The sequence below is a fragment of the Megalobrama amblycephala genome, linkage group LG6, assembly GCF_018812025.1.
Source record: "Megalobrama amblycephala isolate DHTTF-2021 linkage group LG6, ASM1881202v1, whole genome shotgun sequence".
Lineage (NCBI taxonomy): Eukaryota > Metazoa > Chordata > Actinopteri > Cypriniformes > Xenocyprididae > Megalobrama > Megalobrama amblycephala.
Window position 1 is genome coordinate 11,059,867 of NC_063049.1, and position 26,622 is coordinate 11,086,488.

The 26,622-nt window shown below is 37.5% G+C and overlaps 3 protein-coding genes across 4 annotated transcripts in view; 2 read left to right on the plus strand and 1 right to left on the minus strand.

Annotated features, from left to right (window-relative positions):
- Positions 1 to 26,622, plus strand: part of LOC125269885 (polypeptide N-acetylgalactosaminyltransferase 13) — a 47,745-nt gene that overhangs the window by 16,272 nt on the left and 4,851 nt on the right. For both annotated transcript variants that reach the window (XM_048192934.1, XM_048192935.1), the window contains exons 3-8: positions 447 to 615; positions 7,652 to 7,818; positions 8,058 to 8,265; positions 12,386 to 12,556; positions 14,012 to 14,129; positions 14,328 to 14,508. In XM_048192934.1, the coding sequence (XP_048048891.1) occupies positions 447 to 615; positions 7,652 to 7,818; positions 8,058 to 8,265; positions 12,386 to 12,556; positions 14,012 to 14,129; positions 14,328 to 14,508 (1,014 nt within the window). The remainder of the gene's footprint in view (positions 1 to 446; positions 616 to 7,651; positions 7,819 to 8,057; positions 8,266 to 12,385; positions 12,557 to 14,011; positions 14,130 to 14,327; positions 14,509 to 26,622) is intronic.
- On the minus strand, positions 15,272 to 18,100 carry LOC125269888. Its single transcript, XM_048192937.1, has 4 exons — positions 17,922 to 18,100; positions 17,557 to 17,673; positions 17,202 to 17,409; positions 15,272 to 15,863 (listed from the first exon to the last, which is right to left on the minus strand). The coding sequence occupies exons 1-4, from the start codon at positions 18,098 to 18,100 to the stop codon at positions 15,678 to 15,680; spliced, it is 690 nt and encodes a 229-aa protein (XP_048048894.1). The 3' UTR covers positions 15,272 to 15,677.
- Positions 18,277 to 23,562, plus strand: LOC125269887 (coiled-coil domain-containing protein 106-like). Its single transcript, XM_048192936.1, has 4 exons — positions 18,277 to 18,410; positions 18,695 to 18,841; positions 18,974 to 19,186; positions 23,169 to 23,562. The coding sequence occupies exons 1-4, from the start codon at positions 18,305 to 18,307 to the stop codon at positions 23,480 to 23,482; spliced, it is 780 nt and encodes a 259-aa protein (XP_048048893.1). The 5' UTR covers positions 18,277 to 18,304; the 3' UTR covers positions 23,483 to 23,562.

The following is a 26,622-nucleotide window of genomic DNA, read 5'->3' on the forward strand; positions in this document are numbered from 1 at the left end:
GCTGCAGTGAAGGTTCTGAAAGTCTTTGTGTTCATATACCACAAGTCATGTGCAATGTGTGGTTGTGATATTCTGAGCTTAAGTATTTACAAGCCATTTCCATTATTTCCATATGTGAAGTAAATTGCAAATAGCTTCTAAGTGTAAAAGGATGCTCAACAAGAAATAATGAAGGGCAGGACTTGATTGTTTTTCAGTGGGAATTGATTGAGAAAATCCTAAATAATTACTTTTATAATTACCTTTAATTTCAAAGCACATTGCACCTTTTTAGATGTCATGGCTGGCACTTTTGTAACAAACCAACCAGAGACAAAATGTGTGTGCAATAAATATTTGGCCAGATTGGGCTAAAGGACAGAGTATCATGCATTTTTTTAATTTATTTATTTAATTTTTTTTATGTGTAATCCATACTGACTGTCAGCCTGCTTTCTCTGTTCCAGCGGTGATGTCCCGCACCCATGAGGCTCCAGGCGAAATGGGGAAGGCTGTGATTATTCCCAAAGAAGATCAGGACAAGATGAAAGAGCTCTTTAAAATCAATCAGTTCAACCTGATGGCCAGTGACATGATCGCGCTCAACAGGAGTCTGCCAGATGTCAGGCTGGACGGGTGAGCATGTGTGTGTTTGCACAGACAAATGCTCCGTGATCACATTAATGACCCTAATCAGAGGATCCAATCAGCTGCCAAAATCCCAACAACACAAATCACCATTAATTTTTTGCCCTTTGTGTTTTATGAAGAAAGATTTCAAGAAAGACAATGGCAAGAAACTCAAACAAAAATAATTTTTATGTTTATTTTTTAATATAAACAGCATTAATGTAATTTTTTAGAGTCAAAACTCACTATAAACATGGAGATTCTGTGGCTAGTTGCATTTTGTGTATTTATGGAATGGATGGCATGTGTGGTTACCTTGAAATTCATGGTTACATTTGCCAAAAGCCCCACTATGCTGTTACTTACATCCTAAAACTTAAAATTTCGCATGAGAGTCCGCCATTTTCTTCACACTTGAGCAGCTTTACCAACAACAATGTCTAAGGAATCCCGGTGTTCTGTTGTAGTGAACAAAGGAGTGTTTATTTTCTCACAACATCTGAGCCACTGAGGATGCAGAGAATTACAAACCCGATTCCAAAAAAGTTGGGACACTGTACAAATTGTGAATAAAAAAGGAATGCAATAATTTACAAATCTCATAAACTTATATTTTATTCACAATAGAATATAGATAACATATCAAATGTTGAAAGTGAGACATTTTGAAATGTCATGCCAAATATTGGCTCATTTTGGATTTCATGAGAGCTACACATTCCAAAAAAGTTGGGACAGGTAGCAATAAGAGGCCGAAAAGTTAAATGTACATATAAGGAACAGCTGGAGGACCAATTTGCTACTTATTAGGTCAATTGGCGACATGATTGGGTATAAAAAGAGCCTCTCAGAGTGGCAGTGTCTCTCAGAAGTCAGGATGGGCAGAGGATCACCAATTCCCCCAATGCTGCGGCAAAAAATAGTGGAGCAATATCAGAAACAAGTTTCTTAGAGAAAAATTGCAAAGAGTTTGAAGTTATCATCATCTGCAGTGCATATTATCATCCAAAGATTCAGAGAATCTGGAACAATCTCTGTGCATAAGGGTCAAGGCCGGAAAACCATACTGGATGCCCGTGATCTTCGGGCCCTTAGACGGCACTGCATCACATACAGGAATGCTACTATAATGGAAATCTCAACATGGGTTCAGGAATACTTCCAGAAAACATTGTCGGTGAACACAATCCACCGTGCCATTGGCCGTTGCCGGCTAAAACTCTATAGGTCAAAAAAGAAGCCATATCTAAACATGATCTAGAAGCGCAGGCGTTTTCTCTGGGCCAAGGCTCATTTAAAATGAGTGGAAAACTGTTCTGTGGTCAGACAAATCAAAATTTATTTTTGGAAAACTGGAATGCCATGTCATCTGGACTAAAGAGGACAAGGACAACCCAAGTTGTTATCAGCGCTCAGTTCAGAAGCCTGCATCTCTTATGGTATGGGGTTGCATGAGTGCGTGTGGCATGGGCAGCTTACACATCTGGAAAGGCACCATCAATGCTGAAAGGTATATCCAAGTTCTAGAACAACATATGCTCCCATCCAGATGTCGTCTCTTTCAGGGAAGACCTTGCATTTTCCAACATGACAATGCTAGACCACATACTGCATCAATTACAACATCATGGCTGCGTAGAAGAAGAATCCAGGTACTGAAATGGCCAGCCTGCAGTCAAGATCTTTCACCCATAGAAAACATTTGCCGCATAATAAAGAGGAAGATGCGACAAAGAAGACCTAAGACAGTTGAGCAACTAGAAGCCTGTATTAGACAAGAATGGGACAACATGTCTCCTCAGTCCCCAGATGTTTGCAGACTGTTATAAAAAGAAGAGGGGATGCCACACAACGGTAAACATGGCCTTGTCCCAACTTTTTCAATCTATGTTGTATTCTGAATAAAATATTGAAATTTGAAACTTCCATATCATTGCATTCCGTTTTTATTCACAATTTGTACAGTGTTCCAACTTTTTTGGAATCGGGTTTGTAATTTTTTTTAAACTAGTGTGCCCCAACATATACCTAATTTTTTTTATGTCAGCACAAATAATTTCACTCCAGACTGCTTTGTGAAGGAGGGTCAAGCAGAGGGTCTCTGAAAACATCAGAGACTTATTTTACATCTTGTAAAAAGGGGGATCATAGGTGCACTTTAAGTTAGCAAAATAAGGCCCCAGGTGTGACTCGATCATAATTGAGCCATAACAAAGTTCGTTAAGAGTTTGCTTCGGTGGTTCCAAACAGCTGACCACTTTCTAGAAAAATTTGCGCTGGCTGTCAATTGGTCTATGATGATTACATAATGGGTTGGAGTGCACTGGATGCAATATGGTACAGTATTTGTCATCACAGTGGTAAAAGTTTTGTGGTTTTGTACACATACATTCTAAATCTTGCAATTTCTCTGGAAGAATAGGGTAAGATTATGAATTGACAATTAGTCAGTTGTGTTAGTGTTAGTTAGTTGAGCTGAAATATTGTAGACCAGTGGTTCCCAAACTGGGGTACACGTAGCCCTGGGGGTACATGAGGTGACAGAAGGGGATACGCAAACAAAATGCTGAGTAGTTCATTTAATTCTACCCTACTTTAAATTTAATAACATTAAATAACATTAAATAAAACATTTAATAACATTAAAACTGAGCATGTATTTCCAACTGGCAAAATGTTGTAAATCATGGCATCCAATCAAATTACTTCATCTTTTGTGGTCAAAACTGACTGCATACACAAAAGCAGCATGCATATGATAGGTAGTGTGCAGAGTCGAGAAGTATCTCGCTGCAGCCTGTGGTGGACATCCAACCCAGCCCACATCCAAATGTGACATCTGAAGCCAGGCCCATGCCGCCTTGCAGCCGATTCTTAAGATTTTATTGGTCATGTCAATCACAGTACTGATTGCCTACACCAAACACTGATCCCTAAACCTACCCGTCACTGTAACCAATGAAATTACCTGCAGGGTGGGATTTCTGGTGAAGTGGTTTAGTGGGGAGTCACCAGGTGACATATTGGGTTCTAATGTCACACTTGGATGTGGGCGGAGTTGAATGTCCACCACAGCAAGCCCTACTTGGCAGAGTCTGCTGCCCTAGCAAATCGAGCTAAATTACTGTCGTTCTCGACAATGCACCTTTGTAAAAGTGGGGATTTAGCACTTACTCGCATGAAGAACAAATAGATAGTGATAGACAGATAGTGGATTGAGGTCGATTTAAGATTCAAACTTTCTTTGATACAAAAACATACCTTGTGTGAGTTCTTGTATTTAATGTTGATAACGAGCAGGAATGCAATTGTTCTCAAATATCCACATGATTGCAAATGTGACATTGATTATTATACAACAGGTCAAGAACGTACATTTTAAACGCAGTACTCTCAGTATTTACTCTATTTTGCAACTAAATAATATTTCCAACGAAAGCCACAGCTGAACTACAACACACATCAGTGTTTTGTAAACAATTCTGCAGCTTTGAACGAATTGTGAGAGTCAATGATTCAACTATTCATTCGTTACTGAATGAATGACCCAATGACTCACTCATAAAAACAGTGACTTGCCGCCACCTACTGGCGGTTTTAGTTTAATATTTGAAAGTATCACTTCACTTTTACCATCATTGCATATTTCTCTATTAAACATTTTTTATTTAAAACATTATTTATTTGATAAAGTTAATCATAAAGGTAAAAATATGCACTGGAAAATCTATTTAGGGGACAAATATTGTTCCTCAATGGTAAAGGTGTGACTGCAGGAAGAGAGGGGGTACCCAGAAGTATGGTAAACCCTTCAGGGGGTACTCCACTCTAAAAAGTTTGGGAACCACTGTCGTAGACAAACATCAACCACAAATACACAAGCCCGGCACAACTTTTATAAATTTAGATTTAAATTATTTAATTGAGTTTAAATGTTTTAAACATCCATTTTGTTATTTGTTAACAAGAATAGGTAGTAAGGATGAAAACATATTGTTTAGTTACTGTTCATTATTAATATTATTAATATTATTATAAATAGTAAACGTTTTTATTGTAGAGTTTCCTGAAGCATTTAACTGTCACTACACATTCCCTTTAGGGTATTAAAAGCATTAAACGGTTAGTTCACCCAAAAATGAAAATTCTGTCATTTATTACTCACCCTCATGCCGTTCCACACCCGTAAAACCTTCGTTCATCTTCGGAACACAAATTAAGATATTTTAGTTGAAATCTGATGGCTCCGTGAGGCCTCCTATAGGGAGCAATGACACTTCCTCTCTCAAGATCCATAAAGGTACTAAAAACATATTTAAATCGGTTCATGTGAGTACAGTGGTTCAATATTAATATTATAAAGCGACAAGAATATTTTTGGTGCGCCAAAAAAACAACAAAATAACGACTTATACAGTGATGGCTGATTTCAAAACTGCTTCAGGAAGATTCAGAGCACAAATGAATCAGTGTATCGAATCATGATTCAGATCGCGTGTCAAACTGCCAACGGCTGAAATCACGTGACTTTGGCGCTCCGAACAGCAGATTCGATACACTGATTAATTTGTGCTCCGATGCTTCCTTTTTTTTGGCGCTCCAAAAATATTCTCGTCACTCCAAAAATATTCTCGTCGCTTTATAATATTAATATTGAACCACTGTACTCACATGAACTGATTTAAATATGTTTTTAGTACCTTTATGGATCTTGAGAGAGGAAGTGTCATTGCTCCCTATGGAGGCCTCACGGAGCCATCAGATTTCAACAAAAAAATCTTAATTTGTGTTCCGAAGATTAACGAAGGTCTTACGGGTGTGGAACGGCATGAGGGTAAGTAATAAATGACAGAATTTTCATTTTTGGGTGAACTAACCCTTTAAGGTCAAACAAATTGGAAGAAACAGGGAATGAAAATGCCAGATCTTTGGTAAACTGCCGAGCAAATGTTTCTTCAAAGAGAATCATACATCAATGAGTGCAGGGAGGGGTGACATCTTTCAGTTTGCTGAACGGTGGCATAACTCAAACACAGCAGATGAATGTGGCATGTTTTGCTCTAACAGCTCTCTGGGATTTCATTATGTAACTCAAATGGCTCTTTGGATTCTGTAAACAAAGACCTTTTTCATTGCACTGAGAAAGAAAGAGGGAGGAGAACAACTAGATTTTACACTTCCTGAAGAAAATGTCAGTGGTTCTTGGCCATACAACATTCACTACCGCAATATTAGGTTGTACACCAATGTTGCTATAAGTTTGCTAATGTATTTTGAGTGGTTTTAAGCTTGTTACTATGTGTTTCTTGGATATTAAAGATGGTTGGAGAATAGTTGCTTACCAGCCCAAGTTAAAAGAGCCCACCTCCAAGTCTAGAAATTCTGGCCTCTATAGATATATTGCTGTTTTATCTACCAGGTGAAAATTGTCAGCTGGACATCAAAATTGCTAAAAATGCCAGGTCACTTACGCAATTAACAGCCAACAAGCTGCTTGATTTGAGGAAACATTTATGTCCATACTACAGTGTGGTACGACTCGAGTTACATGCTTCAGTTTAATACTTTGGGGTTATGGGTTTGTTCAAACCACTAATCGTAGCCATGAGCAATAGTAATAGTGATGCTTGCCATAGTAAGCACTACTAATGAATACTTTAGAAAACATGTAAGAAATCTCCTTGGGGTAAGATTAAATCCATTTGTCTCCCAGAGCAACAACATTGGTATAATAGTGTAGTAAAACAACTCAGCAGCACTATTGTTTGTCCAATTCACTCACTGCCTACAGCAGAAATCTCCTGTGGGTCGCTCTTGGGTGATATTCATAGATAGATGCTGCATGCCATCATCTGTAATCTGCCTCCAGTTTGTACCCTTTTGCCCCCATCCTGTCTGTGCACACAAAGAGAAGCAGAACTATTAACCTCCTTCCCCAGCTGCTCATCCATTTATTCACCTATCTCTTTTCATTCCCTCTCTCATTGTCTCTGTTTTTTAGCTCACTCCGTCTCCAGTGCAGTTTCATGCTTTATTTAGGATCTCTTGGTGACACTAGACCACTAGCTACTGTTGCTACATTAAGCCGGCAGCAGAATACACTTGTCACTCTCTTTGCAATGCTTGATACAGTTTTTTTTTTTTTTTTTTTTTTCACTTTATGGAAGAGAAAGACCATATTCTATAACTGAAGAGATTTTGACTGATTTGTGATGGGGACCATTTCATGTTATTTTCACTATATGTATGTGACGCAGGGGGGTCAGTATTTGGCTTGCTAGATATTTAGATACCATAATTACCATTTTGCTTGCAAAAAGCATCTTTCTCTAATGAGAGCCGTTCAATAGCCATGTGTTTATATGAATTTGCAAGCAACATATAAACAACATGCATACAAAACATATATTTCAGCATCTGCTGCAAGTTTTAATCAAGAAGAATGTAATTGCAGAAGAGTTGATTTTTATGTTTGTATGAAATCAGTGATCAGAGATCAACAAAGATTCAATGTTGTATTAATGCAACCTGGGACAAATGTGTCTTGAAAGCACAAAATGATAGAATGATTCACAATATACTCTACTAAGACCATAACAATGTTTTCAATCTTTATTGCAATTTTAACCTTTCAAGGAAACTGTATTGTCGTGTCACCACATAACTAATTAATAACACTCAACATAAGCCATATATACTATAGCAAATCTCAACTGCTTGTTTATATCGTTGCAAAATCTAAACTATTATATTATTGCCCACTGTTATGTTTAAGGTTGGATATACATACCTGCATATATTCAGTACACTCACGTAAAGCAATATATACTATATAGCAAATCTTGGTTGCTTGATTGTTTATATTGCCGCAAAAAGTAATCTGTATTTTGTCAGCTCTAAATGTGCTAAATGCAAGGCATGAAAATATTAACATTTCATAAACATTAGCATAGATTGTCTGTAAATCTGCTTTTGCACAATATGTATTGTGAAAAACCAAATAAAATGGACTGACTTGACTCTGTTCTTGTCTGTTTCTCAGCTGTAAGACGAAGACATACCCCGATGACCTTCCAAACACCAGCATTGTGATCGTGTTTCATAATGAGGCATGGAGTACACTCCTAAGAACCATACACAGCGCCATAAACCGCTCGCCCAGACACCTGCTGCTTGAGATACTACTGGTGGATGATGCCAGCGAGAGAGGTCATAATCACATCATTTGATTTACTGATCGTATTAATAACGCTTCCATGTTGAGTTGTACCTTTTGGTATCACACTAGCAGTTAATGGCAGAATAACTGCAATTCTAGTTTTTATACAGTCCATTTAGTCCATAAATGTCATTCAGCTTCTTAGAGACCTCAGTAGTGCAACATTAAGATGTTGTCCACCATAATCTCATCTATGTAGATGTTTGTTTGATTGTTGTTTTTCCCCCAGATTTTCTAAAGAAGAAATTGGAAGACTATGTTACAACTCTAGAGGTTCCAGTACGAATTTTGAGGATGGAACAGCGATCCGGTTTGATTCGAGCACGGTTGAGGGGGGCAGCTGCCACGCGAGGGCAGGTCATCACCTTCCTGGACGCCCACTGTGAGTGCACTGTAGGGTGGCTAGAACCGCTGCTGGCCCGAATCAAAGAGGACAGGTGAGTGTACTTGACTCGAACTGAAGACAACACTATATTCCTGAGTCCCTAACTTTGAATTCTGTCCACCTTATTTTTACAGTACTAAAGAACTTAAATGTATAGGCATTGCGAAAGTGATGAATTCTCAGCGTAGTGGAGATATTGATAAAAAGCTTTTTTGTTTATGAATGCCATTCTTGCTTGATGTGTTATTTTTCCCATTATTATCTATTAGGGATGAGCGAGTACAGCATTATCTGTATCTGTATCTGTTAACCATATGAATTATCTGTATCTGTATCTGTACTCGGAGCGGGTGGGGCCTAACCCGGAAGTAGGCGGGGCCTGTATTGAAATGGGCGGGGCTTTCACTGGTATGTTATTTTAAGCATGCAATTGATATGGGTTGATCAGAAATTGTTATATTTATTGCTGATTAGAAAAATATTTACAGGACAGCATCAGGATTGAGCTTCAGATCAATGGTTTTGATCACGATAGCAAACTAACTATATTACAGAACAAGTTTTGCAACAATGAAAACAAAACAATGCAGTGCAATTATGAAGTAAAATGTAATGAACAACATAACTTTCTTTTTTAACTTGTAATTTTTTTATGATCAGTGTGATTTTTTTTTTTTTTTTTTTGGGGGGGGGGGGGTTCTTTTTTATTTTTTTATTTCCACACCGGGTGTGTGTGTGTGTGTGTGTGTGAGTGTGTGTGTGTGTAGCTTAATAATTAATTTGTAATATTTATAACACTAGCTTACTACCTTTATGTTTTTATGAAATACAGCAAAAACGTGTCAGACACTCAGTGTCTGGTGGTTACTGGTTAGAGACAGCTGAAGGTTTAAAAAAGAAAAAAAAATCTCCGACATTCAGAGACGCAATGCGAGTCGCATTCTATTCTACCAAGCAAGCACCACGTCTGAATGAACCCACGTTTACCAGAACTCTACTGGTTAGTAAGTACGTATTATTAACGTTACAACCCGAAGTAAAAAGCTGAAGAAACCCTAAACGTTAACGGAAAAGACCCGCGAACCCGAGTGACTGAGGGAGAGACAGAGAGCTGTTCTGTGTGTGACTGTGAGTGAGCAGAGCGAGACACAGCAACACAATACATCTGCATGTGTGTAGAGGAGGGGCGCTGTGACTAGCCTATCACAGAACGCTGACACAATCAGCTACCCAATGATGATTTTCATTCAATCCGAGCACAGATATTGACTCGTATTACTCGTATAATACTCGTACTCGGCAGAAGTGCTTTATCCGTACCGGATACTCGTTTCAGCCGAGTATCCGGCTCATCTCTATTATCTCTATTATTTATTTGTTGTTCCAGATGGAGGGGTAATCATAATCTTCAGGTCTAGAAATCACATTTTTAAATTTTTTTCTCATATATCCAGGTTTTCCAAGATTGTGAAAGCACAGTTCATAAATGGCAGTTATGGTAAAAAAAGAAAAAAAAAAAGGTGTCAGCTTAAATCCTGACTTTTAGGTGTTTTAGCTTATTTGAAAGTTTGTTTTGTTTCATTTTAAATAATTCTAAGCCATCTTGAAAGTGTGCTGAGGCCTCTGCACCACTAGACACAGTACACTTGCAACTGCATTGTTGTTTGTGGTTTAATATAGAAATGTAGTGAAAGGGTCTAAATGTTTTAAAGTTTAGGTGAAAGTCCACAGAAACATTTATACTCAAGTAAAATTGAACCAATAATCAACTTAACACTCGGAAGTCGGCTGGTCGTGCCGGCGATACCACCTTGCTCTTTTTCTTATCAGTATGAAAGAGACTCAAAATACTCTGTCAGTTTTACACATACAATTAAGAGTTATACACCATTTTAATCTGTGAAACATCTTATTTTATTTGTGTACACTCAGATTAAAAACAAAATGTTGTGCATTTTGCAAAATAAAGAAAACAAACATGATGCGTGATCTGTCGTCTCCCTCTGAACGAAGTCCAATCTGATAGTTCTCAGAAAATGAACTGTAACTTAGTGAATACTAATCACAAAAAAATGAGTGATGACAATAAATATTGAATAAATATCACTCCTCTGTATAGAAAATTGACATAAACATATGAGAATCCATCAATATTTCTCCAAATGTGCATGCTTTTAAGCTAAAAGCTGATGGATGTTGTTTTGTCCGTTTTTCATATTCATAACTCCTGACGCATAGGCTATTAACAAATTACGGTCACTATAAGAGTAAAACAGAGATCAAAATGTGAAGCTTGAGTCTTAGATCTTTTTAATGATGTATAGTTTGTCAACTACACATTAACATTTAGGCTATATAATATAACAAATAGCCTATATGAAATGCCATACAGGTAACATAAATGTTCAGATGCTTTGCATCACAGAAATACAATATATTTTATAGTATATTAAAATAGAAAACCATTATTTGGTTAGAGACTTGAGACTTGTTTTAAAAACATTATAATAGTAATGCGTCCAATCTTTTGACTGGTACTGTAATTTTAAACTATAATAGGCCTATACAAAATTTTCTTCACATGATGTGCAATAATATGTGCATGCATGAGATCACAAAAATCATGTTTTTTTGTCAAGAGAAGACATTATATTAACGTTAATACTGTTATCAGCGTGATCACAGAGGGTATTTTCACATATCCTACCTGACTGAAAGGGCTCATTATGCGGGTCATTATGCAGGTCATTATGCAAGTCTTTGTCTTCTCAGGTGTGAATCACAGCATTATTCATGAAGATTCACGCCTCCACGCATACTGTGTTTCTTGACAAAAAGTGTCTTACAAAATTTAAATCTATATATTGTTTTACATGAACGAGTAGGCAGGATCATTTTCTCCTTTATTTCAGTGACTTAAGTTTTTTCAATAACCATGCATAAACGTTATTCCTTCAAAAATACAAACATGTACATACATGTTGCCCACATATTATGGTAGCCTAGTTCGTGCTGAATACAGTGTAATGACACTTTTTTCCATTAATATGTTTATAAACAACTGAAAAAAGCACAAATGTCAGGGCATGTCATAACTTCTCCAGGGCCCCAAAAATCCTCAGACCCCAGAGGGTTAAGTACGAATTTTTTCTATTGCTTATTTAGCTTGCTTTGAATGCTTACCTTTCCAGCTGCTTTAGTTCATGGTTTCTCAAAATATAATCCTTTTACCCATCAGTAAGTGTGATGTCCATTTGTAAAGTGATCTTTATTACATTCTCACAGATTCAGGTACAGAACATAGATTCAGAATTACATTACTATGAATATCCTGTTACTCTACCGAGCACACACACACACTCAGATACTTATATTCTTGGAAGCTGTGTCGGTCAGCCTCATGCCCTGGTGCGCCTGTGGTTTGATACAGAAAACTTCTCTGTTCGAGCATGTGCTGTGCTGCATGCTTTAAAGATTTTTACTTCCCTGTCTGAGAAAATCACTGAGCAGTAAGAGATGAGTTGGTCATTTGCAGTTCGTGCATTGAGTTTGAATTGATCAGAATCAGTCTAGTGTTGCTGAAGCTGGAGGTGTTTATCCAATTAACATGGAAGCATGAGCTACAATGCACTGTTTCTATTTGTAAATGCATTTAGGATTATTCTGCTACACTACAGATAATGTCCAGTAAACCTGACATTCACTTGAATCCAGGATCTTAGGGTGGTATGATCGTTTGAGCGTTCTTTAGGTGTATGTTTGCTTGCTTCAAATACCTTTGTTGTGACTATCTTGGAGTGAATTATGCTTGTACGTTATTCCAGTGGTATTAACTCCATTAACCATTTTTTGCCAGTCTGCAAAAGTCATAATATTAAAGAGTCTCTTCTGTTACCTACAGAAGTTAACTTACTGCTAGACATAATAACAATATCAAAGGATTTATTTTTAAGTTTGTAGAACTTAGTGAAAAGGAACTGTTAAAAAAAGTGTCCATGTTTAGAGAAAATTTTGGCTTATCTTTTTTTTTTTTTTTACTTTCTCATGTTTTGTTGATCATTGTCAGTGATTGGTATATGACTGTAATTAATTTGATATGTTGAAAAATAGAAACAATTTTCACTGCAATGCCCAGTTGAAGGTGAATGGGTTATTTTTGTTTGTCATTCTAGGAGGGCTGTGGTCTGCCCTATCATTGATGTCATCAGTGATGAGACATTCGAGTATATGGCCGGCTCAGATATGACCTATGGGGGATTCAACTGGAAACTCAACTTTAGATGGTATCCAGTTCCACAGAGAGAGATGGATCGACGCAAGGGGGACCGAACCCTTCCTGTTAGGTAATACAATTTGTATTCTATTTTAAAATTTCCTTTATTAATTTAATTAAGTATAATTAAAACAAATTAATTAATTGTATTATGAATTATTATAAATTTATAAAAATTATGTAAGTTCAGTATTCTGTTAATTACACACATTGGCACTGAGAATTAAATGTTCTGTGCTATATTGTTTCTTTTAAACACACACAATGACAACAGCTTCATAAAGACACTCAGCCTTTATTCCAAATATTTCAAAACCCTCACATAATAGCTGATACTTCTTGGTTAATTGAGCAGACAGCATGTAATGTAGGCGGCACAATGGTTTAGTTGCTGTCACTGCAGCACTGCCAATTTTTAATTAACCATTAAATAAGATGTAAAACTCAAATCTGATATTGTCAGCTCTTTATACCAGTTCAATCATGACAACTCTCGGAATAGAACAGCATTTATTGATAAGAATGGAATGTACATAGGCTTAGTCTTGGAGGACTAGACCTGCTATGCTGCTGCTGCATGAGTGAAGGCTACTGCTGTAACACACACATAAATATGGTTAATAGAAAGCGAGCTGCTGCAAGGAAAGTAGGGAGAACCCCCTAGCAGATCTAGGCAGGTGGTGCTGGGGAAGGTGGAGGGCTAGGAAAATATCCATGGTGCACTGCACTGAGTTGAGCCAGTTTGGGATGGAAATAAATATGCTACTGTACGTAGAAATAACAAACAGATCTATTGGTCATGACTGAACTATGTATTTCATTTATTAACATGAGATTTTATTTTTTAAGGAAAGTTTTAAACGGCATTACTTTTAAATTTCATTTGTTTGTCAAATCTGTTATGCAAAATGTACAGTTGTCAGTGTAAAAATTAGGGTTGTAAATCAGACGTTTCACCACGTTACAATCTGACATTGATTCTATTCGCCAACGACACAACATTTGCCGATACCTCAAACCAAGCCACGATATGGTTAGATTCAGAGGACTGCAATAAATATATTGATATTTTGATGTTATTTTGATATTATTATATATCGATATTATGTGTTTCACACAACCAGCTACATTTTTATTAACTCGTTAATGCAACCAAAATTACATTGCAATAAAAATTGCATATCCTATATCCCAATTTAGACATCCACAGCAAAAAAATACACTGTCATCTCATGACATTTCATCATTGTCTTGCTCATTGGGATATGCAGTTAACAGGGGATAACAGTCAGGAAAGTCTAATATGTGCATGTCATACAATTAGTCATTTGATTGATGCATCAATCCATATTGATGTGTTGTTACACCCCTATAAAATAAAGTTATTGATCAGAGGATTCTCTTACACAGAATACAGGGGTTCACATCACTTAATCTAGCTATTGATGGTCACTGTACACATATAAACCCTGTCAGCTTTTTTTTTTTTTAATGCTGAGTTTTTTTGTTTGAATATTTTCAACAGAACTCCCACGATGGCAGGAGGTCTGTTCTCAATTGACCGAACTTATTTTGAAGAGATCGGCACTTATGATTCAGGAATGGACATATGGGGAGGGGAAAATCTTGAGATGTCTTTTCGGGTAAGAGTTCCATTTTATAGTTTAAGATATTAAAAAAGAACACTAGCAGGGGTCATAAATGTCTCACATAATCTTAATGTTGTGCTATGCCATTTCTGTATTCATAAATACACTTTGTAAGGCTCTTTTTACTGTAATTGTATGCAACCAATTTTTAAACGTATTCTGATTTCATTCCTTTTGTATGTGTGGAAATAGATCTGGCAGTGTGGAGGATCTCTAGAGATAGTTACATGTTCTCATGTAGGGCATGTATTCCGGAAGGCCACACCATACAGCTTTCCTGGTGGAACTGGTCAGGTGATCAACAAGAACAACAGACGACTGGCTGAAGTCTGGATGGATGAGTTCAAAGATTTTTTCTACATCATCTCGCCAGGTAATACTCTTCACTGAGATGGACCATCACATGATCTGGTAACACTTTATAATAACTGCACACTATGAAGCATTAGTTAAGCATTAGTAAATAGTCAATTCATCATTTATAAAGCATTAATATACATTAGTAAGCAGTTTATAAATACAGCTATAAATGCTTTATTCTTGATTTATAAGCATATCTATAATGTGTTTAATAATTGTATTTTCATACTTTATTAATGATCAATTTATCATTTGTAAATTAAGTATTACATTATTTACAAAGCAGTTATTTAGGAGTTGTCAGTGCTTCATAAGATCATTTAGGAAGTGTAAGTAAATGATTAATAAACTATTTAAATGTACACTTATACATCTTATTATTTAGACATTTAGTAATAGTTAGTCAGTGTGTTAATAAATGCTTTATTAGCACATATTCCTACTGTAATTCATGATTAATTCAGGTAGTTATAAAACATTTAGAAGTGGTCAATTAACTATTTTTGTGAGCTCATCTAAAGTGAGGACTATTTATGCTTTGTAAAGCATTCATAAAGGAGATTTAAAGGCTCAGTTATATTCTAAACAGAAAAAGGAAACAAACAACACAGAGTGATACAGAACATAGAAATATTTATTTCAAGATGCAAAAATTGTACAACTGTACACTTCATATAAAATGAAAAATAAACCTCTGCAATATCATAAAAAGAAAAAAAATGAACAAAAAAAGAACAAAATAAGCAAGAAAGTTAATATAAATAAAAAAATAAGCAACAAAATGACAGAGATAGAAAAACAAATATACTCAACAAATGATCAAACACTATTTGAAAATTATGTTTTATATAAATTCTTATATAAAGGGCTCTTATGCTTGTTACAGTGACTAAGTAATATTACTTGTACATTCTTGAAATGTCATGAATAAGTCTGCCAAAAGCACCATCATAGTGTTTCTTTGCCAGCCATTCATTCCACTCTATCACTGCAAGGTGGTCAGAAAGCAAACTCTCAGTCCGATTTCCCCTAAGCCTCCAGATCTGCTCCTTGTAAGATCTCCAGGCCCTTTCAATATGTTGGGTATGGGCACCAGTGTGGGGATCTACATACCACCTGCTGTGGTTGACAGTGTGATGGTTGTACCCTAGTGCAGGGAGTATGTGATAGGCACGCCACTCGTCACTGATAATTGATGACCCAGGCCTCACATGATGTGCAATCAAAGGGACTAGATGGTTTCGAGATCTTTTTTCCATAAGACGTAGAATAGGTTTTCTGGATTTTTTTTTGCTGATGCCTCACACCTAACATTCCAAAGACCCACTTCTTTCTTTTCCACCCACCAGCCATTCTTCCTCTACCATACTAATGGAGACAACAAACACAGAGGTAGACAGATACATTATAATGACAATAACTTTGGAACCTACAGTGGTATGCGAAAGTTTGGGAACCCCTCGCAGAATCTGTGAAAATGTGAATAATTTTAATAAAATAAGAGAGATCATACAAAATGCATGTTATTTTTTATTTAGTACTGTCCTGAGTAAGATATTTTGCATAAAAGATGTTTACATATAATCCACAAGACAAAAAAGTAGCTGAATTTATTAAAATATCTCAGTACAAAAGTTTGGGAACCCTTGATTCTCAATACAGTGTGTTGTTACCTGGATGATCTATGACTGTTTTTTTGTTTTGTGATGGTTGTTCATGAGTCTCTTGTTTGTCCTGAGCAGTTAAACTGAGCTCTGTTCTTCAGAAAAATCCTCCAGGTCCTGCAGATTCTTCAGTTTTCAAGCATTTTTTGCATATTTGAACCCTTTCCAGCAGTGACTGTATGATTTTGAGATTCATCTTTTCACACTGAGGACGACTGAGGGACTCAAACACAACTATTAAAAAAGATTCAAACATTCACTGATGCTCCAGAAGGAAACACGATGCATTAAGAGTCGGGGGGTGAAAACTTTTAGAATTTAAAGATCAAGGTAAATTGTACTTAATTTGTCTTCCGGGAAACATGCAAATATTATGTTGCTTCCGAAGGGCAGAACTAAATGAAAACAATGATATTTAAACAAAATAAGAAAAATTGTGACATCTTCATCCTGTTCAAAAGTTTTCACTCCCCGACTCTTAATGCATCGTGTTTCCTTCTGGAGCATCAGTGAATGTTTGAACCTTTTTTAATAGTTGAGTTTGAGTCCCTCAGTTGTCCTCAGTGTGAAAAGATGAATCTCAAAATCATTCAGTCACTGCTGGAAAGGGTTCAAATATGCAGAAGATGCTTGAAAACTGATGAATCTGCAGGAGCTGGAGGATTTTCCTGAAGAACAGAGCTCAGTTTAACTACTCAGGACAAACAAGAGACTCATGAACAACCATCACAAAACATAAAAACAGTCGTGGATCATCAGGTAACCACACACAGTATTGAGAATCAGTGGTTCACATACTTATGAATGGGGTCATTTTAATAAATTCAGCTACTTTTTTGTCTTGTGGATTATATGTAAACATATTTTTTGTAAAATATCTTAATCAGGACAGTACTAAATAAAAAATAACATGCATTTTGTATGATCTCTCTTATTTTGTTAAAATTATTCACATTTTCACAGATTCTGCGAGGGGTTCCCAAACTTTCGCATATCACTGTATATTTTAAATTTATTTAAAGTTGCTATTGCTATAACATACCTTTCTTTTGTGCCGAAAATGGCTTTCGTCGATCACAACAAACTCCCTTCTTCCACCAATCTGCTGACCTGTACACCTTCTCATCCTTTCAACTGCTGTGACACAGACTTCCCTTATTTTCTTTGCCATTTTACTAAGTGTTGCTGAACTGCCTGCAATGCTGTCGTCCATCATGTCTATCTGCCGTAACCGCAGACCCTGAGAAAACCTTTAAAGCCAAAAAGAACATGTAATGTTTATGAATGCCTTTAAATAATTTACACTGTATGCATTATTTTATGCAAATTACAAAGAGAACAGTGACAAAAGTGAGTTAATTATATACATATTTATATTACAACTGTTGTATTCCTACCTGTACAGGAATTGCATCCACCTACTGAAGGAGACCTTTGATCCACTGAATATTGATTTGTGCCTGACAGAAATTTGTTTTGCCCTTCCCTCATGTGCTCCTGCTTGTCGACAAATCCTATTGTAAAAAAAAAAAAAAAAATCTTGATTATGTTATATATATATATATATATATATATATATATATATATATATATATATATATATATATATACACATAAAATCTTGATTGTTTCAGTGCGATGCAAATTATTTCAGTGCAATGCAACTTATATAGCCTACATACATATATATATATATATATATATATATATATATATATATATATATATATATATATATTGTGTGTGTGTGTGTGTATCTTACCAAGCATATTGGTCTCCACTGTTCGTCCTTTTCTTCATTTTCATGTCCCGATGACAAATTCTGCATTTATTTTTTGTTTTTAGCAGTTTCCTTTTCTGAAGCCACTTAATCATCTTCAGGGTTTTCTTTGTAGAACTGGGCTCATTAATAAGCTTCTTTAGCCGGCTTAATCTGCTCATTTTTATTTTTATTTTTATTTTTATTTTTATTTTTATTTTTTACAGTTGCTTTCGATTGTAGGGATAGTGACAGCTAGTTTGATAGGTGGGAGAAATCGCGCTCCCGCTTTCATACGTAATCAATGTGGGACAAAGGAAAACTCGCGCTTTCGAACGTCATCAACAGGGGACAAAGGAATTGTGCAGCAGCAGTTTGTTTATGACATGGAGAACTCCGACAAAAGTAGAAAAGGCGTGCGGACCCGGGCCAAAAGGAATGCTAGCGTGGAGATGGATGCGTTGGATTTGACTTCCGTCGGTGGCACTAGTGGTAAGTATGTTACTCTCTTTACTGGCACACATTATTAATTATGGCTAACAAGCTAATTGCTAGTTAGAAGTCCTAATACCAGCGACACGCAGGGGGGCGGGAGCGTTGCGACGAACGCTGGGCAGGAAGCCTGGCTGTCAATAGATGACTTTTATAATGACATTTTTGACTCTCTTTGTGTAATGTACAGGGGCGGGCAGGATGGGATGAGAGTTTGTTAGACAACAAGAAAGTAAATAGAACATTTACAGTTCATTCAATAATGTATGTTTACTTTTAATTAGGTGTGCCCACGGTCCCCACTGCACATCTGGCAGACAAAAGAAAATCTCATGAGCTGGAGATGTGTAAGCTGAAAATAGAGTGGCAAAAAGACAAGATTGATGAGCTGACCAAGGAGAGAGACTATCTTAAAGAGCAGCTGGCATCAGGTAAGGCTCACAACACACAACATGTATTCAATAATAGTACAATTGAGTCTTATTATGTGAGTTAAGCTTTGTGTTCCTATGTACCATGTGATGCAAGCTGTGAGCCTTATGTATTTGTATCCATTTTAACAGCTCTTAAAAGAGAGGACACCGTTTCTAAGCAGACGATTCCCCTGTCTTCAGATTCCTGTCGTGACAGCTCAGAATCTTCCTCTGATTCTATGTCTGACTCCTCTATATCCTCATCAGAGGGGGGCAGGAAGAAGAGGAGGGTGAAAAGAAAGGGGAAAGGGAAAAAGTATGGGAAGAAGTCAAAGAAAATGGAAACAAAGACACGTCAGAGAGGTTAGAATGCTATTTTCACCCTTTCCACTTGTTTCTCACTTGGCTGGTTCTTCCTGCATGATGTCACATTGTGTGTGTGTGTCCCATAAGAATTGCATTGGGGATTACATCAGCTTCGATACTTATTTAGTTTTTAGTTAAATCCATGTAAAAGATTCAAAACAAAATGACAGGGTGACTTATGCTGCCTTCACATGCACATTGTAAATATGAGTTTTCTAGGTAAAAAGTGCACATGAACACCCAACCATTCCGAAAGTTGAATGCAATGAGCTCGTAATCACGACTTCAGAAGTGGGAATTGTCAAATTTCTGCTAGCACTTGAAGGCAGCATAAATAAGATGAATTTATTAAATTTATTAAATCATAATTTCATAAGCTACCAATTATTACACTTTTTAATTTACACCAAACTACAGCAGGTACTACCTTTGATTAGCTAAAGTACTATGTAAACAAACCAACAAATCAGATTATATCAAATACAAAAAAAAAAAAAATAATTGCACACAACTGTATAATCAGAATCAGAATCAGAATCAGAAAGAGCTTTATTGCCAGGTATGTTGTTTACACATACTAGGAATTTGTTTTAGTGACAGAAGCTCCACAGTGCAACAGAGTAACAGCGACAAGACAAGACACATAATAAAAAGAATAAAATAATAATATACAAATTTACAAGATAGACAAAGTGCAAAAAAAGCAAAAGACAATATATATTATAGACAATTGTATATACAATTATGTGTGCAAATTGAGATATAAATAAGTGTTTTAAGTAAATAATATGTAATAGTGTTGTGTGTTCCATGTTTGTCAAGTGTTCATGAGATGGATTGCTTGAGGGAAGAAACTGTTCCTGTGTCTGGTCGTTCTGGTGCTCAGGGCTCTGTAGCGTCGACCGGATGGCAACAGTTCAAAGAGGGAGTGTGCTGGATGTGAGGGGTCCAGAGTGATCTTCTTTGCCCTTTTTCTCACTCTGGATAAGTACAGTTCTTGGAGAGTGGGGAGGGTTGTGCCAATGATTCGCTCAGCAGACCGGACTACCCTCTGTAGTCTTCTGAGGTCAGATTTGGTAGCTGAGCTGAACCAGACGGTAATTGAAGTGCAGAGGATGGATTCAATGATGGCAGAGTAGAACTGTTTCAGCAGCTCCTGTGGTAGGTTGAACTTCCTCAGCTGGCGAAGGAAGTACAACCTCTGCTGGGCCTTTTTCACAATGGACTCGATGTGGTTGTCCCACTTCAGGTCCTGGGAGATGGTGGTGCCCAGGAACCTGAATGACTCCACTGCAGTCACAGTGCTGTTCATGATGGTGAGTGGGGGGAGAGCAGGTGGGTTTTTCCTGAAGTCCACGATCATCTCCACTGTCTTGAGCGTGTTGAGCTCCAGGTTGTTAAGACTGCACCAGACAGCCAGCTGTTCAACCTCCAGTCTGTAAGCAGACTCATCACCGTCCTGGATGAGGCCGATCAGTGTGGTGTCATCCGCAAACTTCAGGAGCTTGACAGAGGGGTCTTTAGAGGTGCAGTCGTTGGTGTAGAGGGAGAAGAGCAGTGGGGAGAGCACACAGCCCTGAGGGGCGCCGGTGCTGATGGTGAGGGTGCTGGATGAGAATTTCCCCAGCCTCACTAGCTGCTGCCTGTCTGTCAGGAAGCTGGTGATCCACTGACAGACAGAGGTGGGCACGGAGAGCTGAGTTAGTTTAGGCTGGAGGAGTGATGGGACAATGGTGTTAAAAGCAGAGCTGAAGTCCACAAACAGGATCCTCACATAAGACCCTGGTCTGTCCAGATGCTGGAGAACATAATGCAGTCCCATATTGACTGCATCATCCACAGACCTGTTTGCTCGGTAAGCAAACTGCAGGGGGTCCAGTAAGGGTCCAGTGATGTCCTTCAGAAAAGCCAGAACCAGTCTTTCAAATGACTTCATGGCCACAGACGTTAGAGCCACAGGTCTGTAGTCATTTAGTCCAGTAATTTTGGGTTTCTTTGGACAGGGATGATGGTGGAGCGTTTGAAGCATGAGGGGACTTCGCACAGCTCCAGTGATCTGTTGAAGATCTGTGTGAAGATGGGGGCCAGCTGGTCAGCGCAGGTTTTCAGACAGGCTGGTGAAACGCTGTCTGGGCCTGGTGCCTTTCTTCTCTTGTTCTTTCTGAAGACCTGGCGCACGTCATCTTCACTGAACTGAATTGCAGGTGTGGGGAGAGTGGGGTTGATGGAGGTGTGAATGGTGATTTTTCAAACCTGCAATAAAACCCATTCAGATCGTCTGCCAGTCGTTGATTCTCCACAGAGCTGGGGGATGGTGTCTTGTAGTTGGTAATGTCTTTCAGACCTTTCCACACTGAAGCTGTGTCATTAGAAGAGAACTGATTCCGAAGTTTATCAGAATAATTCCTCTTTGCCACTCTGATCTCCTTTTCCAGTGTGTATTTGGCCTGTTTGTACAAGACTCTGTCCCCTTTTCTGCGAGCATCTTCTTTGGCCTGACGGAGCTGGCTGAGTTTTGCAGTGAACCAGGGTTTGTCATTGTTGTAAGATAAATGAGTCTTTGTAGGAATGCACAGATCCTCACAGAAACTGATATATGATGTAACAGTCTCTGTGAGCTCGTCCAGATCGGTGGCAGCAACTTCAAAAACACTCCAATCAGTCCATTCGAAACAGGCTTGTAAAGCCCGCTCTGTTTCGGTGGTCCATCTCTTTACAGTCTTTGCTACAGGTTTAGCTGATTTCAGTTTCTGCCTGTAGGTTGGTATGAGATGAACTAAACAGTGATCAGAGAGCCCCAAAGCTGCCCGTGGGACAGAGTGATATGCATCCTTTATTGCTGTGTAACAATGGTCGAGTATATTACTGTCTCTGGTGGGACAAGTAACATGCTGTCTGTATTTGGGCAGTTCACGTGAGAGAATCGCTTTATTAAAGTCCCCGAGAATGATAAGAACAGAGTCCGGGTGTTGTTGCTCGCTCTCTGTGATCATATCAGCGAGTATCTGTAAAGCCGAGCTCACGTGCGCTTGCGGAGGAATGTAGACGCTCACCAGAATGAACGAGCAAAACTCCCGCGGCGAATAGAACGGTTTGCAGTTAATGAAGAGTGTTTCAAGATCTGGACAGCACATCTTCTTTAACACCGTTACATCTGAACACCACCTTTCGTTGATGTAAAAGCACGTCCCGCCGCCGCGCGATTTCCCCGTTGATTCAGCGTCGCGATCTGATCTAAACAGCTGAAAGCCCGGCAGACATAACACGCTGTCCGGAATGGCGTCGTTCAGCCAGGTTTCCGTGAAGCACAGAGCAGCCGAGTTCGAGAAATCCTTATTTGTCCGGGAGAGCAGAAGGAGTTCGTCCGTTTTGTTGGGCAGAGAGCGGAGATTCGCCAGATGGATGCTAGGCAGCGGCGTTCTTAATCCGCGCTGTCTGAGCTTCACGAGGGCGCCGGCGCGCTTTCCCCGTCTGCGCGTCCTGAAGCGTCTAAACAGCGCTGCCGCTCCGCCGACTACAACATTCAACAAAACGTCTGAATAATCGAAATCCGGTAAAAGATTTTGTGGTGTGAACTGCCGAATGTTCAGCAGTTCATCCCTGGTAAAACTGATGGTGTTTGAAAAACAGAAAACAGGAAAAACTAACAAAAACAGAACAAACACTGAAGAGCTAAGCACTGTGGCTGCCATGCGCGGCGCCATCTTGATCTAAGAAGAATAAATAACTAATAAATAACTGAAGTACATATATGACTTATTCAATGGCTTAATTTAATCATTTAACATTGGACTGGTCTGATTATCTGGGTGTAACTGGTCTGCTATCTCTCTATACTGAAGTTTGTGGAATGTGTCATACTATAGATAGAAACAATGTACGGTGTGTGTGTGTGTGTGTGTGTGTGTGTGTGTGTCAAAGGTGTGCGAGAATAATAAAACCAAATACTAAGACTAATTCCATTTTCTCTGAATTACAGCTCAAACACCACAGCAGGTAGTGGCCCGATATGAAAAAGTTCTTCGACGCTTCAGCAAAGGAGGGACCATGTCTGCTGCATTCAAGCAGGTTGGGGTGGACCGGAACACCATCGTAGTCAATGCACCGATTGCCGAATTGTACATCGCTGCACCCTGCAAATTTAAGGAACTCCTTAAATCCCACAGCAGTGAGGTTAAGCTCAGTATTTTTGCCACACAATGTGCTGCTGTGATTCATGAGGATCCAGCTATAGAAGATGCTATCAAAGCCCTTAAGGCTTCCGGTAAGCTGCTGCCACTAAAAGGAAAGTGAACTGGTCTAGGATCAAGGTTTAGGATCAAGTTTTCAAGTTTTCACTCTAAATAAAACTAAAGTTGTACAATGGACTGAAACACGTCCACAATCTGCACTGCTGTTCTGTAATGTTGAAACGCTCTGTAATGTTAATACTGAGGTAGTTTTTACACTGTAAAATATTTTATTTATTAATAAAAAATGTATTTGTTGTATTTTATATGTTGTATTTTTTATTTTTTTATTTTATGTTGCATTATCACTCCTGTAGCACTTAAAATAATTTTTTATACCATATTGCAGAGGCTTATGTTTACTGGAGGTGTACAGGGATTTTTTTTTTTTTTTTTTTTTTTTTTTGTGATATTGCAGAGGTTTATTTTTCATTTTATATGAAGTGTACAGTTGTACAATTTTTGCATCTTGAAATAAATATTTCTATGTTCTGTATCACTCTGTGTTGTTTGTTTCCTTTTTCTGTTTAGAATATAACTGAGCCTTTAAATCTCCTTTATGAATGCTTTACAAAGCATAAATAGTCCTCACTTTAGATGAGCTCACAAAAATAGTTAATTGACCACTTCTAAATGTTTTATAACTACCTGAATTAATCATGAATTACAGTAGGAATATGTGCTAATAAAGCATTTATTAACACACTGACTAACTATTACTAAATGTCTAAATAATAAGATGTATAAGTGTACATTTAAATAGTTTATTAATCATTTACTTACACTTCCTAAATGATCTTATGAAGCACTGACAACTCCTAAATAACTGCTTTGTAAATAATGTAATACTTAATTTACAAATGATAAATTGATCATTAATAAAGTATGAAAATACAATTATTAAACACATTATAGATATGCTTATAAATCAAGAATAAAGCATTTATAGCTGTATTTATAAACTGCTTACTAATGTATATTAATGCTTTATAAATGATGAATTGACTATTTACTAATGCTTAACTAATGCTTCATAGTGTGCAGTTATTATAAAGTGTTACCCATGATCTTTGTTAATCTTGGATTATGGTTGTTGTGTCTACGACTTTCAAACACAACTAAAAGTTAAATTGAAATAAAAATTATGCCACAATCAATTCTCCTAAGCTAGTTCTTTAATGAAGCAGTAACCGTGTTCTCACAGGTCTTCATTAGTGTCGCCATGAGGTATGGCTGTCTTTACAGAGATTTCATTTTTCTATAAGTGGCATGTTGATTTGCACATGTTGTCATGGTTGTTGTGAAAGACTGCAATTATCTTATCGTTCAGCCTCCTAGACCATTGTTGTGGTCTTTTATTTGCTCTCTGTCCTGGCACAAACACAGCTCTCCTCAAGCTTACGCAGACAATAGGGGAGCAGATTAAATTTCTTCAAATGCAATTCCTTCACCACACTTCCTCTTAACTTCCTCTTTCATTTTCTTTGTACCCTTTTCTTTCTCTCGCTCACCAGCACATGTTTGCTTCTTAAAGACGCTTACACTTACACTTCACTTCACACTTCACAATAATACATTTTATAAGGTATAACTGAATGTAATTCAGTAATTTCTTTTTAAAAGATGTAATATAAGTCTAAGGTGTCCCCTGAATGTGTCTGTGAAGTTTCAGCTCAAAATACCCCATAGATTTTTTTTTTTTATTATTCATTTTTTTTAACTGCCTATTTTGGGGCATCATTAAATATGCGCCGATTCAGCGCGCAGCCCCTTTAAATTCTCGTGCTCCTGCCCCCGGAGCTCGCGACTGCCATAAATAGCATAAACAAAGTTCACACAGCTAATATAACCCTCAAAATGGATCTTTACAAAGTGTTCATCATGCAGCATGTCTAATCGCGTAAGTATGGTATTTATTTGGATGTTTACATTTGATTCTGAATGAGTTTGATAGTGCTCCGTGGCTAAAGCTAACATTACACACTGTTGGAGAGATTTATAAAGAATGAAGTTGTGTTTATGAATTATACAGACTGCAAGTGTTTAAAAAATGAAAATAATGACAGTCTTGTCTCCGTGAATACAGTAAGAAACGATGGTAACTTTAACAACATTTAACAGTACATTAGCAACATGCTAACGAAACATTTAGAAAGACAATTTACCAAACTAAAAGTATCATGATATCATGGATCATGTCAGTTATTATTGCTCCATTTTTCGCTATTGTCCTTGCTTGCTTACCTAGTCTGATGATTCAGCTGTGCACATCCAGACCTCCTGCCCTTGTGTAATGCCTTGAACATGGACTGGCATATGCAAATATTGGGGGCGTACATATTAATGATCCCGACTGTTACATCACAGTCGATGTTAAGATTCGCCTGTTCTTCGGAGGTCTTTTGCACAAATAAAAATTTACACAAGAAGGAGGAAACAAAGTTGTTTGAGATTCACTGTATGTCATTTTCATGTACTGAACTCTTTTTATTTAACTATGCTAAGGTAAATTCAATTTTTAATTCTAGGGCACCTTTAATTGCATGTTGTTTATAATTAACTGAAAATGCTTTATAGTTTAAATTTATATTAAATGCAATTGAACTTAAAAGTGCCCTTTTTACCCACTTAAGTAGGACTTAAGTACATCTTTATATGTAATTTCATAATTACTTGAAATATGGTTAAAGTGTACTGCAGGATGTACTAAGAAGCATTTATACACTTTGTAATTTGCAATTTCTGTTGAAACTTCTGTCAGTATTTACATATATTTGTAATTACACACTACAATTATAACCGAGTTCCTGACATGTGCATGTTAGTCAACACATCAAATTGTGCTACCATTCACAAATTTTGTTTCACAAACTTACCTGTGAAAGATTTTTTTTTTTTCTACAAAATATTTCTACAGTGCCTCTTATTCCTAACATAAATATTTGATCCCCATTCAACTTTAACTGTGCCACATCCCCCTAAAACATTTTACATCCATCTGTCTTGCTCGTATTTGCTGATATGGACTTTTTTCATGACAGCCCGCAAGCGGTTCTGCCAGAGCAGATCACCCGGACATATATTTCACTCTGATGAGAGATTTTCCATATTTTATTCATGCCTGGCATTGTGCTAAGTGTCTTTTGCTCTGCTGCTCACGTATTCATGAGCGTTCTGCTTTTCTTATCTGCATCTTGTCCCCAG